This window comes from Mustela nivalis (assembly GCF_964662115.1).
Source record: "Mustela nivalis genome assembly, chromosome: 6".
Lineage (NCBI taxonomy): Eukaryota > Metazoa > Chordata > Mammalia > Carnivora > Mustelidae > Mustela > Mustela nivalis.
The window spans coordinates 119,296,281-119,315,714 of NC_139025.1; the positions used below are offsets into that span (position 1 = coordinate 119,296,281).

A 19,434-nucleotide genomic window follows, 5' to 3' on the forward strand; every position below is an offset into this window, starting at 1 on the left:
AAATTAATTGGATGCAGATTCTATCTCAGTGGTATTCCAGGAAGGGTGTGGCAGATAGATATGTAATTATAACCCAAGTGAGAAAGTTAGGTGGGCCTATCTACAAAAGAGGTCTGGATAGATTGCTGTAAGTATTGCCAGCAGGCAGGAGAGTGAGGAGGCTTAGTGGGGCAAGTAGCATTTAAGGTTTTGAAGGATGAGAAACATGAAAGATAAGAGTGGTAACAGGCTGGGCTAAACAATGAGCAGAAACCTAGGCACAGAACCAGGTAATGAGAGCACATATGGGGATAGTAAACATTTCACTTTTGTAAACAAAATATGGGGCACAGTGAGGCCAGGCTAGGGAGTGTACTTAGTAAATGGCAACATTTAAGCAGAAATGTTCTGGTAGCAAATGTGACCCTCCAGATTGGGGAGATACTACAGGCAGGGAGACTAGTTAGGAGCCCCCTGCAAGAGTCTAGGCAAGAAATAATACCAGAGCATGAAGAGTAGGAAATTGATTGGAGAAAATTAGCAGATGATTAAGTATGTGAGAGAAGGGAGACTAGGTGACTCAGTGATAACTTTGAGTTTTGTACTTAAGAGAGTAGGGTGCTGATGGTACAGAGACCAGAAATCAAGAACACTGAGGCAGAAGGATCAGGATTGGGAAAAATTGGACTCCATTAGACAGGCTTGTTTGGCTTTTAATTTAGTGCTCTTACTGAAGGTCATATTGCCAGACCTGGGTCTTTTTTCTTCAGAAGTGAGGATGGTACCTCCTGAGCACATATTCTCTCCTCTGTCCCACACTACCTTGGGCATGGTGATGAAGGTCCTGATCAAAGCACTGCTTGAAGCTGGAAGCCTAGTTTTGTCATTTTACAAGAAAGAGCCAAAATCTTGAGTGAAATAAACCATCCATTTTATGATAGAATAGTTAATGGATTTCTGAGACCTTGTTTGCATTATAGTGCAAAGTATAGGAATCACAAAACTGAAGGGAAAAGCAGCCACGTGTTTATTCTGTACTGTGAAGTGTTCTTATTGGCATCCTTTCCAGAACTCTTTGCTGTCAACAATTTTGTCTTATTCCAAAGCATCCTTTTTATCCTATTGATGGTATTCCGGAAATTGAAGCTTTGCTTCAACTGGGGTGATAATCTTTATTCTTTCATATACTATTGGACATCCAGATTTCCTGTATTCTGAATTTGGGTCATTATCTTTTTTTTTTTTTTAAAGATTTTATTTATTTATTTGACAGACACAGATTACAAGTAGGCAGAGAAGCAGGCAGAGAGAGAGGAGGAAGCAGGCTCCCCGCCAAGCAGAGAGCCTGATGTGGGGCTTGATCCCAGGACCCGGGGATCATGCCCTGAGCCGACAGCAGTGGCCTTAACCCACTGAGACACCCAGGCACCCCGGGTCATTATCTTTTACATGCTCAAGAAGATGGAGGAATCTGAGGTGGGCAGGGAGTCAGTGGTTGGAGGCTACGCCTGGGATGTGCCTTCTCCACAGAGTCCTGGCCTGCATTCCTGCACCAAATACTTGGGACAGCTCTTCTGTGTTCTGTATTATCAAAAAGCACCTTGTTCATGGTAGGATCTCACAGGGGTTAGCAGACTTTTTCTGTAAAGGGCCAGATTTTGCCAGGCTTACAGTCTTACTTGCATCTGTCAGCTCTGTCATTGGAATACAAAGGCAGCTATAGACAATACATAAATAAACGGCTGGATCCCAGTAAAACTAAAGTTTACAAAAATGCAATGAGGGGGCATATTTGGTGCGTGGGCTGTAGTTTGTCTTTCTCTGCCTTATAGTTTTTGGCCACAGTGATTAGAAGATCTGTGAAGATCCACAGTAAGCAATGAAATGGCTCAGTTCACGCATGAAGTTGGCGGTACCTCTGAAGAAAGGGACCTTCTCATTTGAGAATTCTAGTTCTTCTAGACCTTGTGTATAGGGAATGTCATAGTCTGACCCAGGATCATAGTATATATGATTTCATATACACGGGTTCTATATTCTTTTTGAACTTACCAAAAGTGGCACATTTTAAAAATGAAGCATAGCTTGTTCTAAGGTCTGTGTGTTCTTAAAGACTGTATTAAAAATTGTCTCCGGTGGTGGGGGCAGCTGGGTGGCTCAGTCAATTAAGCATCTGCCTTTGGCTCATGTCATGATCCCAGGGTCCTGGGGTCACCCTTTGTGGGGCTCCCACTATCTGCTTCTCCCTTTCCCCTCACTCATGTTCTCTTTCTCTCTCTGTCTCAAATAAATAAAATCTTTAAAAAAAATAAAAATCTGTGGATTGAAAAAATATATATATATGGATGGGCCAGCACTTAATTCTTGAGAAGGGCAGAAACACCTCACCAGAGCATCAGAAAAGGTCATTGTTTGTTCATTTAGGAACTGTTGGCATGCATGCCATATGCCAGTCACTGTATGTATGGGATTCTAGAAATACATTAATTTCCTGCCTTCTGGAGCTTCCAGTTTGGCAGAACAGACCGTTTTTGAATAAAGTACTACAGATGTGAAATGTATACCAAGTAGAAGCTCAGAGGTGCTAGAAAACATATAACCACAGAACTTAAAAATCTAGTGTGGGGTGTTGGAAAAGTGACATTTGCACAGGGCCCTAAGAAGAAGTGAACTAGAGAAGGGAGGAGTCCCTCAGATGAGTAGGAATATTATAGGTGGTCTTTACCTTTTTTCTAGGTTACTGACAAAAATAGAGCAATGTAGCCTAAGATCAAGGACAGGAAATAGAAGGGGCCTGGTAATGTACCTTCAGGATTGAAATGCTGTGGATTCATATGCTCATTTGTGAAACAAAGAAATCTAGTGTGTCTGGAGAAGTGGGGATAGCAAGGAGTGGGAGAGTGTGATGTGAGGTGAAGCTGTAGAGGCAAAGAGGGACCATGTCATGCCCATACAACAGTAAGGATTTTATATACTTAAGCGCAGTGGGAAGCCAGGATTCTAAACAAGAGTGACAGAATCAGATAGGTCTTTTTGTAATACCCCTCTGGCTGCCATCTGGCCATCCATTTGGAGGATTATGAGAGCAGATGTAGGAAAAACAGGAAGCTGTTGTAGTAGTTAAGGTAAAAGTTGATGGGGGTGGAGGTGAAGACACAGATGGATTCACGACAGAGTTTTGAGGTGAATCATTGGGATGTGGTGACTGATTAAAATGTTGGGTTTTGAGAATGAGGGGCGTGGCCTCCATGTCATCCAGGTTTCTGGCCAGCATAGTTGCACAATAGCATCTCCTGAGGGAAGGGAGACAGACTGGACTGGATATGTTGGATTTGAGATGGGGACACTGATTAGACAGTTGAATAGTTTTGGAATTCAGGAGAGTGGTCAGGACTAAAGATATAAAATTGGGAATCACTATATAATTAATGGTAACTGAAGCAAATAGGAACCATCTCAGTAATGGGAGGAGCAAAAGGAGAGAGGAGCGAAGCTCGGCAGTTTCTGTTGCTTGTGCAGGGTTGACTGAGTGATGTAACACTGTAACTGAACTTGAAAGATTGACTGGTTGGGGTGTTAAACACAACCCAAAGAAGTATTGATAGCAGGGAACTTTTTAATTACTTGTTACAAGTAACTCCCAAAGCACTGGCTCCCTGTAGGTTGGTACAGGAGGATTTTATTCATTGTATTAGTGGGGGGAGGGGCTTGTATATACATTGAGGAACTTACACATATTCTGTTACTTTTAGGCATTTTGGTTCAGTTGCCCATGCCTAGCATGTCAGCATGCTGTGCATACATCTTATTGTTCAAAAAATGGCAGAAAACTCTGCCCATAGGAGGAGATCTTAAAATTACAATGAGCTAAAGTTAACTTCAGGACAAATTGGGGGCTCCCGTACAGGTCCTCAGCCTGGCTTACTGGAGGTCAACCCCCGAACCGGTGTCTCCTTGATGAGAACTGATGGCAGAACAGAACACAAAATCTTCCTTGCTTTTTTTTAAATCTTCCGTGCTTTTGTCCCTTCTCTCCTCCTTCCTGCTGATAGCTTTCCTCTAAGTAACTCCCTGTTGAATCCTAGCTAATAATACCGTGATGTCCTCTCTCGTGCTTATGTTGAGAACTTTATTTATACTTCTCAATGAGGAAGTTGTTCAGCAACTTTCCTTTGAAACAATTAATTTCCTTTTCTTTGAAACAGTTCATTTCCAAATAAAATCTTACTTTTCTTTGAAACAGTTTATTTTCAAATAAAATCTTACATGGGGTATCAACATAAAAATAAAGCAAATAGAGCAGAGCAGAACTGCTTAGTTTGAAGGGAGGATGGCATGTCTATAACTGTGGCTGCTTCACATCTCCTCTGTCTCCCCCTGGGCACCTTTGAACCCAGCAGAGCATATTGTAATAAAGGGAGGAGACTCCTACCTTAACGTGGTCTGCATTTCTTTCCTAAAGGCTTCAAGTTGTTCAGTAAAGTGGCTCTAAGTATGAAAGCAGTACCTGGCAGCCTATGACCCCCATCCTTCTACAGACAGAAGAGCTGGAGAAGGCAGCCTGTGGACTGCTGATTGCTTTTCCATAAACTTGAGCTTAAGAGCCAGGACTTTTTTTCCTTCCTGGAGAATGCTTGAGGTGGGTAGCTGGTACATCATACACTGCCTCACACCTGTGATTCTTTCTCTTTTATGAACACTTCGTTCTGACACTCTCCTGGGCAAAACTCAACCTGTAAGAGTGCCCCTGGGGCCCAGTGGTTTTCTAGGTTTCAGTTTTATTTGTAGACATTGACATTAGAAACGATCTTCCACTCATTTTTACATTTTAGGTGCCCCATGTAAGATTTGATCATGGTATTGTTAGCTGTATCTTCTAACAATGGTGGGCATCCCTACCATGTTCCTGACCTTAGGGGGAAAGCTCTCAGTTTTTCCCCATTGCAAATGACTAACAAGTCTTTTACGATAATTGAGGTTTGTACCCTCTATCTCTACACTGTGAAGAGTTTTAATCAAGAAAGGATGCTATGCTTTGTCAAAAGCATCGGTTTTGCATTTGCTTTTTCTGCATCAGTTGAGAGGATCATGTGGTTCTTGGTCTTTCTTTTATTAATGTGGTGTATCACACTGATTGATTTGTGAATGTTGAACCATCTTTGCAGTCCAGGAATAAATCCCACTTGGTCATGGCAAATAATCCTTTTAATGTACTATTGGATCCTGTTGACTAGTATCTTGGTGAGAATTTTGGCATCCAAGTTCATCAGGGATATTGGGTTTGTAATTCTCCTTTTTGGTAGGGTCTTTGGTTTTGGGATCAGGGTAATACTGGCCTCATAGAGTTTGGAGGCTTTCGTTCTGTTTCTATTTTTTCGAACAGTTACAGAATGTAACTGCTAAAATGGTTTAAATAGTTGGTAGAAATCCCCTGGGAAACCATCTGGCCCTGGGCTCTTGTTTGTTTTGAGATTTTCTACTACTGCTTCATTTCCTTGCTGGTTATGGGTCTGTTCAGGTTTTTTATTTCTTTCTAGTTCAGTTTTGGTACTTTATAGTTTCTAGGAATGCATCCATTTCTTCCAGATTGCCTAATTTGTTGGAGTATAGTTGCTCATAACAGGTTCTTAAAATGGTCTGTATTTCTTTGGTGTTGGTTGTGATCTCTCCATTTCATATATTTGGGTCCTTCCTCTTTTCTTTTTGATAAGTCTGTTCAAGGGTTTACCAATCTTATTAATTCCTTCAATGAATCAGCTCCTAGTTTCATTGATCTGTTCCACTGTTCTTTTGGTTTCTATTTCATTGATTTCTGCTCTGATCTTTATTATTTCTCTTCTTCTAGTTGGTTTAGACTTTATTTGCTATTCCTTCTCCACCTCCGTTAAGTGTAGAGTTAGGTTATGTATTTGAGACCTTTCATGTTTCTTCAGAAGGGCTTGTTAATGCTATGTCCAAAGGGGGAAGTATGTAGCACTAACAAGTCTTTCTCAATGAAATGAAAACCCAACTCTTCAAAGCCTTTTACTGCATCCCAAAGGCTTTGAAGAGTTGGGTTTTCATTTTCATTTGTTTCCAGGAATTTTAAAAATTCTCCTTTAATTGCCTGGTTGACCCATTCATTCTTTAGTAGGATGCTCTTTGGCCTTTGTGTATCGGAGTTATTTCCAACATTCCTCTTATGACTGAGCTCCACTTTCGAAGCATTGTGGCCCGAAAATATGCAGGGAATAATCCCCATCTTCTGATACTGGTTGAGACCTGATTTGTGACCCAGGATGTGATCTAGTGAGGAGAATTCCATGTGTGCTAGAGAAGAATATATGTTCTGTAGCTTTGGGAAGGAATGGTCTGAATCTGTCTGTGAAGTCCATCTAGTCCAGTGTGTCATTTAAAGCCCTATTTCCTTGTCGATCTTTTGCTTAGATGATCTGTCCATTGCGGTGAGGGGGGTATTAATGTCCCCGAATGAGGTGCCTGGGTGGCTCAGTCATTAAGCGTCTGCCTTCGGGTCAGGTCATGATCACAGGGTCCTGGGATGGAGCCCCATATTGGACTCCCTGCTCAGCGGGAAGCCTGCTTTCCTCTCCTACCCCCCTTGCTTGTGTTCCTGCTCTCGCTGCCTCTCTCTGTCAAATAAATAAATAAAATCTTTAAAAAAAATGTTCCCTCCTGTTATTGTATTATTGTCCATGTGTTTCTTTGATTTTGTTGTTAGTTGGCTTATATAATTGGCTATTCCCATGTTAGGGGCAATGAATATTGACAGTTGATAGACCCTTTATGTATGCTAGAGTGTCCTTCCTTATCTCTTACTACAGTCTTTGATTAAAAATCTAATTTGTCTGATATAAGGGTCACCAGCCCAGCCTTCTTTTGATGTCCATTAGCATCATGCTAATCATAAATGGTTTTTACCCCCTCACTTTGAATCTGGAAGTGTCTTTGAGTCTAGAATGAGTCTCTTGCGGACAGCATATTGATGGGTCTTGCTTTTTTATCCAGTCTGATACCCTGTGTCTTTTGATTGAGGCAGTTAGCCCATTTACATTCAGGGTAACTATTGAGAGAGATGAATTTAGTGCCATGGTATTGTCTGTAAGGTGACCGTTTTCTGTATATGGTCTCTGTTCCTTTCTGGTCTGTGGTACTTTGGGGCTCTCACTTTGCTTAGAGGACCCCTTTCAATATTTTTTGTAGGGCTGGTTTGGTGATTTGCAAATTCTTTTAGTTTCTGTTTGTCCTGGAAGCATTTTATCTCTCCTTCTATTTTCAATGACAGCCTAGCTGGATAAAGTATTCTTGGCTGCATGTTTTGCTCATTTAGTTCCCTGAATATATCATGCCAGTCCTTTCTGGCCTGCGAGGTCTCTGTGGATAGGTCTGCTGCCAATCTAATGTTTCTGACATTGTAGCTTACAGACCTCGTGTCCTGAGCTGCTTTCAGGATTTTCTGTCTGTCTCTGAGATTTTAAGTTTTGCTATTAGATGTCAGGGTGTTGACCTATTTTTATTGATTTTGAGGGGAGTTCTCTGTGCCTCCTGGATTTTGATGCCTGTTCCCTTCCCCAGAGTAGGGGAGTTCACCACTATAATCTGTTCCAATATACCTTCTGCCATCTCTTTCTTCATCATCGGGGATTCCAATTATTCTGTTTTGCTTTATGGTATCTCTTATCTCTCAAATTCTCCCATTGCATCTAGTAGTTGTTTATCTGTCTTTTTCTCAGCTTCTTGATTCTCCGTCATTTGGTGTTCTGTACCACTAATTCTCTCTTCTGCCTCATTTTTCCTAGCTAGAGCCTCCATTTTCAATTCCACCTTATAAATAACCTTTTTGATTTCTACTTGGTTAGATTTTTGTTCTCCAGAAAGGGATTCTCTAATGTCTTCTCTGCTTTTTTCCAAGCCCAGCTAGTTTCTTCATAATTGTTATTCTGAACCCTAATTCCGACATCTTACTAAGGTCCATATTGATGAGGTCCCTGGCAGTCAGTACTGACTCTTGTTCTGTTTTTTGAGGTGAGTTTTTCCATTTTGTCATTTTGTTGAAGAACAGATGAACAAGAGAACAAAATCCTGAAAGGGTAACAACAACCTTAGAGAAATATACATTAAATAAAACAGAAGAGACTTGCAACCGGGTGGGAAAGAAAACAGAGAAAAGAGGGGAAATAAAGAACACGATCAGGCTGGTGAATAGAGTAGACCATATTAGATTTTGGGTCTGTTTTGGTCTGTTAGAAGAATTTGCATCCCAAAATTTTAAAGAAAATCTACATATATACAACAATCAGGTTAAATACAATGAATGCATGGCATGTGACTGTAACAATGAAAATTAAAGATTTTTAAGAAAGGAATTGATAAGAAGTTGTTTGAAAAAGGACAGAACAATTCCAAAAGAAAAATAAGGAAGTAGGAAATTTAAGAAATTAAAGTTGGAAGACTAAAGAATCATGGGGAAAAAGCCATAATTCTATATACTGAATTCCCCTAGAGCTGGAGTGTGTAGTTCTTCTTGATGGGTAAACTTGGTCTTGGCTGGATGTTCTTGCTGATGTTCTGGGGGAGGGGCCTGTTGCAGTGATTCTCAAAAGTCTTTGCCCCAAGTGGAATTGCACTGCCCTTGCCAGAGGCCAGGCTGAGTCATCTGCTTGGGTTTGCTCTCTGTGGCTTTTGTTCCCTGAAAGCTTTCCTTGCAGCTTTAGAAGACAAGAATGAAAATGGCGGCCTCCCAATCTCCGGTCCTAGAGGAGCTGAGAGCTCGGGCCCTCACTCCTCTGTGCACCCTTAGAAGAAAGCTGTCATTCATGCCTGTCTCACCTGTCTCCCTGCTCTCCAGCCATATTCCATGCTCACCCAGCAGATTCCTGCAGCAGCACTCCCATGCCACTCCTCCCAGGGGACGAAGTGGAGTGTCCCTGGATCTGCCATTTGTTGGGTTCCTCCTCGAAGAGCAGTGACCTGACTGTGCTGTGGATTATGGTTTATGGCAACCCCAAGCTGAAAGCCCACTCCTGGGCTCATTCTTTGCAGCCAGCTTCCCTACACTGATATTTGGGAGTTCTGTCCCACTCAGGTATCCCTGGTCTTTCTGTGAGCCCAAGGGTCCTGAGACCACACTGTCCCAGCAAGTGTTCCATCCCCCTGCCACCTGCTTAGCCACTGGAGCAGACTTCTAATGGTTCTGATTTTGTCCTCTGTTGCTCTGTCACTTGCTGGGAGCTGGCTGATGGAGGCTTTCTCCCCCCACAGTGTTTCTTCCCAAATATTGCCTCATTCACTTCTCCACACCTTCTACCTTGCAGAAAATGGTTCATAGAGTTGCTGTTATTCTTTTCTTCGTCCTTCAGTTGAGTTTATAGGAGTTCAGAATGGTTAAAACGCTATTGAGCTGAATTCCTGGGACCAGATGAAATTCCCGAGACTCTGTCAAAGGACTAAGTTTTTAAATTATATGGAGATTTCATAGAGAATCTTGAGGGAGTGATGCAAGTGATCTGATGCAAAGCAGAGAAAAATGGTGCTAAAACCTAACTGATGGTACTTACTTTTAGACGCTGCCCAGCTTACAAAAAAAATCTTAAGGGACAGGAAGGTGGTGTCAGTGTTCTGTTATGCTTTCCTGCCCTTGTGGTAAACTTCATTTAGAATGGCAGCAGAGGGCCAGAAAATTCAAACTGTAAGAGGGCAGTGGGGGCTTTCTCCCAGGCTATAGTATTGGCAGAATACAGTCCTCAGCCCACCATGCCTCCCACCTCCAGTCCCTGTGCCACAGGCTCCATGTTTGTGGAGTGGAAGTTTCCTCCCACATACACAGTGACATAGTTTCTTATTGCATAACATCAGAGATAAGGCACATCTCATTTGACTTTTGAGTCAAAAGTCAGAACAACACAGGAAACCCCCAATCACTTTTGAGGATAGGATGCACAGCTTCTTTTCCCTACCTCTAAATTTGGTGTTTACTTTAAATTCATTTAGTTCAAGGGAAAATGTTGCCTTAAACTTCATCATTTCATTATTTGGTGAAACAAACCTAACTTATGGTCGAGGCCTCAGTTTAAGCAGATTAGAATTTCTTAGCTATGCTGTGGGGGTACCAGGCACCAGAGTAGTTGCTACTTTTATGACATTATCTTATCTTCACCAAAACAACCCTTGAGACTTGCTCCTGTCTCAGCTTTAGAGGAAGGATCTGAACTTGGTAAAGTCCAGTAACTTGCTCAAAGTTATACAGCTGCAAGTGGTTGAGCCTGAGTTCTGAACCTGCTCTTACTCCAAAGCCCACTTCCTTACTGTGCTGACTTAATACTTGCCAACCCTAGTGTGAAAAAGATGAAAATCCCAGGAAAGAAAGTTGTGGGGAAGAGAGAATCCAGCTTCAGTCCATGAATTATTTATGGTATTAGCCTCATTTTAAGTAGATGTTTTCTTTGAAGTATGTTTCCTACATGCATTTAGATCCCATCACTTTCAAACAGATCATAAAATAGTTGTCTCAGGAGTGGTTTCTCCAGGGGCACCGGATAGCTCAGTTGTTAAGCATCTGCCTTCAGCTCAGGTCATGGTCCCAAGGTCCAGGGATCAAGCCCTGCATCGGGCTTCCTGCTCAGCGGGAAGCCTGCTTCTCTCTCTCCCTCTGCCTGCTATTCCCCCTGCTTGTTGTCTCTCACTCTTATTCTCACTCTGTCAAATAAAATCTTAAAAAAAAAAGTGGTTTCTCCAAAAAGAAGAGAAATCTGAACATGCAGACCTAAAGTATTTCCAAGGAGTCCTGGCTTATCTTCAGAATAGTTCTTTTTTGGCTTTCCTGAATTTCCAGATTTCTCTGAATCTGACTTGGGTCTTGGTATCTGAATTTTATTTTATTTTATTTTATTTTATTTTTTAATTTCCTTTTAGCCTTCTAGTAGATCATAGCCATAATGAATTTATATTCTGCCTTATTTGAAATGAATGTAAGGCAGCTTACACAGGTATATACATACAGCCAGTGGAGGAGTTCTGAATTGAGGGACATGTGTAGGAAGAACACAGTGAAACCAGGGTTGAGGACAGTTCAAGAAATTTATACCATCAATACTTGCTAGAGGTGGTCCAAAGGTTTGGCTGAGCCAGAGCAAAAAAAGCCCAGCCCTTCATATTTTTTGAGAATGGAGATGAATTGTACTAGATTCAAGAAGTTTCTTATGTCACTCTCTGAGCACCAGTGACATCACCCCAAGTGAGACTTCATAAAAGCAGTTATAGAGGCCAAACCAGTGAGGCCTGCTCATTGAGCTTTCTGCTGTATCTAAGAATGTTTAGACCCACTACAGGAATGGATGGCCCACATGTTTTTTAGGCACTCACTCTGCTGTGACTTAGATCTCACAGCTGGATTTCAAGTAACAGTGAACTGGAGACTGGGCTGGATGGTCATCTGTCCAACAAGTGGCTGAGCTGGGGAAGTGGCTAACGTGCTTTCTTGGAAGTTGAAAGATCTAAGAGGCTTGACCTGGGTAGAAGGCCATCGTTTCCCCCACAGAGGTAAAGTGAGACAAGGCTGAAGGCAGTGCCAAGACTGACCTCAAAAAGAGTTCGCTGGTCTTCTCAGCCAAGTGTTCTTTAGGCATTTCAGTTTTGAGTGTCAGGGGGTTTGAGTTGTTCCTTCCTTCTGTTGCATATCTGAAGCTCCAGATGGTCTTTTGGGCAAATACAGATCTAATCTGCTCTGTCAGCCAGCCATCCAGAGCTAAGGTGGATTTGTTCTTTAAAAGTTGGGGTAGGGGAAAGTGATGGTAGTTTCTCAGTTTGGGTGTGTGTCTCAGTTGTAGAGCAATACCACTGGAGGAAGATGTAGAAAGCACTGGCTATGTGTTTGTTAAATAAATGAGGGTGGCAGATGAGAATGCTTATTAGACAATTATAAAAGAGGGTCTAGAGGTTAGAAAACAGTAGGGAAGGCAGAGATTTAGAAGTTTTAGGTTTCTGAAACTTAAAAGTCTGAGAGGAGGTATGCATTTTAATCTAGAGCCTACCATGTTACTCTCCTGGGCTGGTCATCTTTCTGGGAATAGCAGCCTTACTTGTAAGTAAGACTAGACAGTTGATTCCACAACCCTCTTCCAACTCTGAAAATTCATTTTAGAAAAGAAAAAACATTGGGACGCCTGGGTGGCTCAGTGGGTTAAGCCGCTGCCTTCGGCTCAGGTCACGATCTCAGGGTCCTGGGATCGAGTCCCACATCAAGCTCTCTGCTCAGCAGGGAGCCTGCTTCCCTCTCTCTCTCTCTCTCTCTGCCTGCCTCTCCATCTACTTGTGATTTCTCTCTGTCAAATAAATAAATTAAATCTTCAAAAAAAAAAAAAAGAAAAAACATTCTCTCCAAATGTACTGCTCTGGTCTTTGTGGGGAAAAAAGATCTTTTAGTAATGGTTTAGGGTATATGGAATCATGAAAGTACTGGATTTGTATATTAATATCCTTTTCATTCTCCAGATCAGTGATTTATTACATAGAGAATTAAAAGTGGACCAGAGGAGTTTTCCCTTGATAAGTCATTATTTGGTGTAATTAGTCATTCCCGCGCCCCACACCTCCTTTTCCTTAAGTGAGCCTTATTTCTGATGACCTTCATTGTAGGTCTGTCAAGATTCAAGTCATGTGGCTGACTCAGTGGAAACAGGAGTATGAGTTAGGTATTGGCTTTTTTTTTTTTCCCTGTCCAATTATGAGTTTGATAATGCCAGAAATTTTCAAATTGATAGTCTTAAAGTGCCCAGAGGCTCAGGTGAAAGCTGGGGAGTTTGTTGGTGGGGGGTGGAGGAGTACAGCAGTTCTCTTTTGGGGCTATATTGCCCCCTAATGGAAGCTGCTTTTTGTCCATATGCTGCAGAATTGAACATTTTCCTGCTTTGGAAAGAGTTTGAAATCCCATCTTCACTCCCACCCCCTCTCCTAGAAAAGGTGCATTGGGCCTATATATTTTCGTGATAGTTTCCTGGGGCTGCTGAAACAAATGACCACAGATGTGGGATCTTAAAACCACAGAAATGGATTCTGTCACAGTCCGAGAGTATAAAATCAAGGTGTTGAAAGGGCTGCACTCCCTCTGGAGGCTTTAGGGTGCATCTCCTTTACCTCTTCCTCCTTCTGGTGGGTATTGATATTCCTTATGGTTTCATCACTTCAGTTTCTGCTTCAGTGGTCACATTGCCTCCTCTTACGTCTGTGTCTCTTATGTATCTCTTCTAAGGACATTTATCATAGTATTTGTGGATCCTGCCCGGATAATAACAGGTGATCTCATCTCAAGATCCTTAATCACATCTGCAGAGAACCTTTTCCCAAATGGGTTCACATTCATCGGCCCCAGAGATCTGATGTGGATACATTTTTGGGGTGACCACCATTAAACACACTACCGGTGGTTGGCACCTTTTCTTTTTTTTTTTTTCCAGATCTTTATATTATCACTGCTGCTAACTCTGCTCTGTGTAAACATTGATCCCTTTCATTCCAGGTGGTGGCCTGTGTAGAGATGTCTTATATCATGGGTATAATGGCTTATATATGGCTTATATCCACCACAGGTGCTGCTCAGTCCCACAGCTGCTTCCTTATTTGTGTTGAGTGTGGGTTGTATTATTTTCAGTAGCCATTTTGTTCTTTTTAATGCGGATAATTAATGGCAGCAAACATTTTGAGCAGGGTTAAAGTTTGTAAAGAAAATAAAAAAGGAAATAGGATAGCTTCAACACCATATTGCACATAACTAGAAGTGCAAGTCATTAGCAGAAACATTTCATTTTGTAAAAATGTAGAAAATAAGATTGTAATAAAATTTGATATACTTGTTTTAAGGCTATCTTTAATTGTTGCTCTTCTTTCCTCTGCAGGTCTTTTAGATAACCCTGAGCTTCGTGTGGTCCTGGTATTTGGCTATAATTGCTGTAAGGTGGGAGCCAGTAATTACCTGCAGCGAGTCGTCAGCACTTTTAGTGATATGAACGTCATCTTGGCTGGAGGCCAAGTAGACAACCTGGCATCGCTGACCTCTGACAGGTATATCTCATGTGCTTCTGATTTCTCCTATGCATGACCAGAAATGTTCTCAGGTTTTCTTACCTTGGGTTTTTCAAATACATGTTTATAGAATTGCTGAGCTAATAGTTCATTCCATTTTATAATACTCCACATAATTCTGCTTATAGTTAAAGAATGAAATTTTCCTGTTGTCTTCTAATAACTTACTCTGAATTGGATTCGTCTTCTTCTCAAAACTGATTTTCAGCAATATCTACTGGTATTTCCCGACAGCTCTGTACTCTATACAACCACACTATATTGTGCTTTATAACTTTATATTTTCTTTAGTGATCACTTCCTCTGTAGTTCTGTTTTCTCCTCTAAAGGAAACACATGCTTAAACAGTGAATCTTCATGGTAAAACGTCTTAGAGCCTCTGATATGCACAGTGCTATGGAAATCTTCTAGAGAGGGAATGACAGTTCTCAAATCTGTTCTGTGGAGCATCTTGGACACCTATTGGTATGAATTGGCACACATTTTGGGAAATACTAGATCTTTTTGAAAGCCTTCTTGATTTTGTTACTAAGGCTTTTTTGCTTTTGAAGATGAAAAATATTTGCTTCAGCTATCTTGGGAGCTATTACTCCCTTTGCATTTTGAATAAGAGTTTGTAGTATTTTTTGAGTTTGAGCTAATTAAGTGGACATGAATATCCAAAAGCAAGAAAATGAAAACCATGTTTCCCCAGATGCTTCCTGCAAATAAACTACTATTCATTTTTTGCTATATTTGTGTTTAGTACTTGGATACTAGAGTAGTGAAATGGCAACAGATGTTAAGAGATCAGTCTTTAAATCAGTATAAATCATCCCGGTTATAATTTCCCTTCTGGAAGTCTCTACCAGTGGATCAACTACAGCTGGTCAGGGATCAGGGAAAGCAAGTACAGATGACTCTTGAATAATGCAGGGGATAGGAGTGCCGATCCCTGCACAATTGAAAATCCATGTATAACTTGTAACTCCCCAAAAACTTAACTACTGATAACCTACTGTTGACCAGAAGCCTTACTGATAACATGGTCAGTTAACACATATATATATATATATATATGTATATATATATATATATATTCTTACAAGAAAAGCTAAGAAAAGACAATGTTATTAAAATTATTTACAGTACTGTACTTGTCAAGAAAAATCCACATGTAAATGGACGCATGCTCTTCAAGGGTCACCTGTAGCTAAGTTGAGGTCCCTGGACTGTTGGTGAGGAAGATGGAAGGAAAGCAAGTGCTCTGAATTCTGCTTCGAATTCTTAGAATATCAGACATTGGATTTCATACATAAATACACCTAATTCTCAGTAATTACTTGTGGATTATCTCTCCTCTTACCTGATTTTCTGTGTCTTTGCTTGTACCTCTAAATCGTATAAAATGGGGCAGTGATGATTTAATACTTCATTTACCTTTGAAATGCCAGTCTCAAACCAGACATACAGAGTCTGAGATGTGAGCCTGTTAGCATGGTCAGGTGTCTGTTCATCATTTTTTTATACCTGTTGTGGGAAACAGCCCTCAAGAATTGTTAACCCTTTACATGACATGTTAATTTTAGTGTGGTCTTCCCATTGTCAGTGGGTAAGAGAAGCCATTGTGTAAATCAAAGCTCCATTTTAATAGTGTCCAGATACCACCTTGCCAGAAAAACAAAAGGTAAATCATTCTTTAAGGCAGGATATTGACAGTATATTTTGCAGTGGTATGCCAAAGAGGAGATGTAATAAAGGAGCAGTGGAGGACTTCAGAGGGTGGATTCACCTCAGAAACAGGCTTTGCTACTAAGCTAGTCTTATCTTAGTCACTTAAGCTTTTTGAGTTAAGTTTCTCAAATATCAGACATTGGATTTCATACATAAATACACCTAATTCTCAGTAATTACTTGTGGATTATCTCTCCTCTTACCTGAATCTTACCCATTTCATTAACTAATGTGTTGGTAAACATGATAGAAATACAAGATATTTGTTTTTCCCCTGTAGGTGTTCACTGTATTGTGCTTTATAACTTTGACACTTTATATTTTCTTTAGTAAGGATAAAATATTTCCTTAAAAAAAACAGGCAAACATAAACAAAACATGTTTTTACCTTTAGGTTAAGCTGAATTCTATGCTGAAAGTAATAAATAAGCCACAGGAAAGGAATCTCATATCTTTATGGGCCAAACAATATAAAGCTGAAACTTCTGGGATTTCATGTTCTTGTTCTTTTTTTTCTTTCTTTTTTTCTTTGAAGATTTTATTATTTGTTTATTTGACACAGAGAGAGAGAGAGAGAGAGATCACAAGCAGGCAGAGCAGCAGGCAGAGAGAGAGGGGGAAGCAGGCTCCCTGCTGAGCAGAGAGCCTGACGTGGGGCTTGATCCCAGGACCCGGAGATCACAACCCGAGTCGAAGGCAGAGGCTTAACCCACTGAGTCACCCAGGTGCCCCTGGAGTTACATGTTCTTAATAAAATTATCATCTATGATTAAATAATATATCTTTTTTAGAATGTGACAGCTGAGGGTGGGGGGAGAAAGATACCAAGACATGTAAATAATACCAGAAAGCTTTATTTAATTGATACTGTCATGCATATGAATAAAACTTTTAAGATTCATTTTAAGAAAGTGAGAAAGTTTTAAGAACACTTTATATCTAAGACCAGGATGGTTTTCAGAAATCTTTGTGGAGATGCATTTGGCCCTTGAATTTGTGACTAAAAACATAGTTCCTTCTTCACAGATCTGCTTCCCTGCATTCTTTTAAATGTATTCGTAGTTTAATTTTTAATCCCTATTACATTGCTTCTATCTGGGAAGGTGAGCCTCAGATGAGGTATAGGTCTTAAAGTCAGCAGCTCCAAACAAGCAAATCAGGAGTTTTCTTTTATACTTTAAATTATAGCGTGCCTGGGTGGCTCAGTGGGCTAAGCCTCTTTCTGTCTTTGGTTCGGGTCATGATCCCAGAGTCCTGGGATTGAGTTCCACATCAGGCTCTCTGCTTGGCAGGGAAGCCTGCATCCTCCTCTCTCTCTCTCTCTCTCTCTCTCTCTCTGCCTACTTGTGATCTCTCTCTGTCAAATAAATAAGTAAAATCTTAAAAAAAAAAATTATATATTTTGTTTTATGATGTATCACTACACTATTCTAATTTAATTACAGACACCCTCTGGATATTGATGCCACTGGTGTGGTTGGACTGTCATTTAGTGGACACCGAATCCAGAGTGCCACTGTGCTACTCAACGAGGATGTCAACGATGAGAAGACCGTTGAGGCTGCAGTGCAGCGCCTTAAAGCTGCCAACATTCCAGAACGGAATACCATTGGCTTCATGTTTGCATGTGTTGGCAGGGGCTTTCAGTATTATAGAGCCAAGGGCAATGTTGAGGCTGATGCATTTAGGAAGTTTTTTCCTAGTGTTCCTTTATTTGGCTTCTTTGGAAATGGAGAAATTGGATGTGATCGCATAGTCACTGGGAACTTTATATTGAAGAAGTGTAATAAGGTGAAGGATGATGACTTGTTTCACAGCTATACAACAATAATGGTACTGATTCATCTCGGGTCATCTAAATAAAGTCTCCTGTAAAGTGGCTTTCACAATGTATAATTTTCAGGCTCCACCTTTCCTAGAAAATGGAAACTGGGATATGTGTATTTCAAAAAGAAAAAAAAATAAGAGTAATATCTTTATATGTATCAGTTTTGTAACTTTGACTATTAAGATTATATTAGGGGTAGTTTTAACAAGTTAGATGAAGGGCAGCTTTGTATGTAACGTAACAGAAACAGAATTGAGAGCTTTTGCATCATGAGGCACAGCCCTGATTACGGCTGTATTTCACCTAATGCTGTGTAATTTGACTTTATAGTCTTCTGCATAGGAAGACTGAAAGAAAATTCGTCAGTAGGATGGAGATTTAAGACATTCCATGGCTACCTCTGCATTGTTAGATATTTTAGCAAAATCATGAAAACATTTTTTCTCCCTTAATGAAGGAGGAAAGAAAATACATAGATACCTTGAGAAATCTTTCTCTGCTTTACAATTCTACTGATTTTTTTCAGAAGCTGTAAAAATTTTTTAATGAGTTTTTACTTGATAAAAATTAAGTAACTATTTTTGTTCTATTACCCTAAAATTGTTTAGTCAAATAAGTTGCCAAGACTAATCAGTATTTTGTTACTTTATAAGGAAGAAATTTTCCTTTTCCCTCGATGAAGAAACTGTAAGAGAAAATCCTTTTCTTCACCAAGTTCTATATAGCTAACTGGCAGACCAGACCATTACATCACCTTATTTTGGTTTTATACCAATAAAACATACCATGGAAACTCACTCAGACAGTGTTTTATATGTCATTGCTTTTGGTGAGTGAATGATGGAAGTAAACAATTCTTTTGAAATGAAAACCCAGAATAGTAGTTGTCAGGTAGTAAATCCTGCCATGTTTCCAGCAGAATGATTTGTAAGCTTATATTTTTAACTACATTAATATCTATATGGTCAGAGAACACCAATTTTTCCCAGTAACCTTTCTTCGCATAGTGATAGAACCTTTGATTTTCAGCCAGGCACATGCCTGCCATAACAAAGACTACATTTCCCAGTATCCCTTACCATTGACTGGTTTTTGTTGTTGTTGTTTGTTTGTTTGTTTGCCCCTTCTGGAGCTTGTTGCTTGGAAGTGGATCTGGTAGTGAGACATCTTGAACTCTCCAGAAGAGGCAACACTTGGGGAAGAGAATCACACAGAAGAAGGGTCCTGGGTTGCTGTACAGTTTAGTTTAAGTGCTACCATATGTGGCTTGGATTGTGTGTTTCCAGACAGTCTTACAAGATCGAAGTTAACATCAATCTTTTCTCAGCCACCACTCTTCATTATAACCGATATTTATATTAACTTATTTTACCTAATACAGTAGATGTCTAATCTATGCCACTTTTGTAGTGGTCAGTGGTTCTAATAGAGCAGTAGAAAACCTGCAAGGTAAAGTGAAATGAAAAGTATTAACCTTCCTGCTTTTCTGTTTTTAATCACTTTCCTCAGTTTTTACATTAAAAGGTTTTCTCTCTTGCTGTATATGTATATGATAAAAATACTTAAATGTTTATTGTGTGGTTATCCTAAATCTTAATTCCTAAAGAAAGTCCGAACAAAAGTTTTAGAGCTTTATGTCTGTGAATATTAATATCTAGCCTTTGTTTAGTTGTTAAACTTTTCTATTATTTGACATTGGTTACCCATTATCAAATAGAAAATACTCCAAATTCAAGTCTTTGGATATGCTTACATAGCACATAAGGAAAATGCTTTGTAAATTTTCCTTGTCTCTGATATTAACAAGAGTTGTTTGAATAAGAGGAAAAAGGATTTGAAAA

General features: G+C 40.1%; 1 protein-coding gene across 6 annotated transcripts in view; it reads left to right on the top strand.

Moving 5' to 3' along the window:
* Window positions 1–18,390, top strand: part of FBXO22 (F-box protein 22) — a 31,042-nt gene extending 12,652 nt beyond the window's left edge. For all 6 annotated transcript variants that reach the window (XM_082735996.1, XM_082736000.1, XM_082735999.1 and 3 more), the window contains 2 exons: window positions 13,866–14,031; window positions 17,211–18,390. In XM_082735996.1, coding sequence (XP_082592122.1) covers window positions 13,866–14,031; window positions 17,211–17,628 — 584 coding nt within the window. In that variant the 3' untranslated portion in view covers window positions 17,629–18,390. The remainder of the gene's footprint in view (window positions 1–13,865; window positions 14,032–17,210) is intronic.
* The last annotated feature ends 1,044 nt before the right edge of the window (window positions 18,391–19,434 follow it).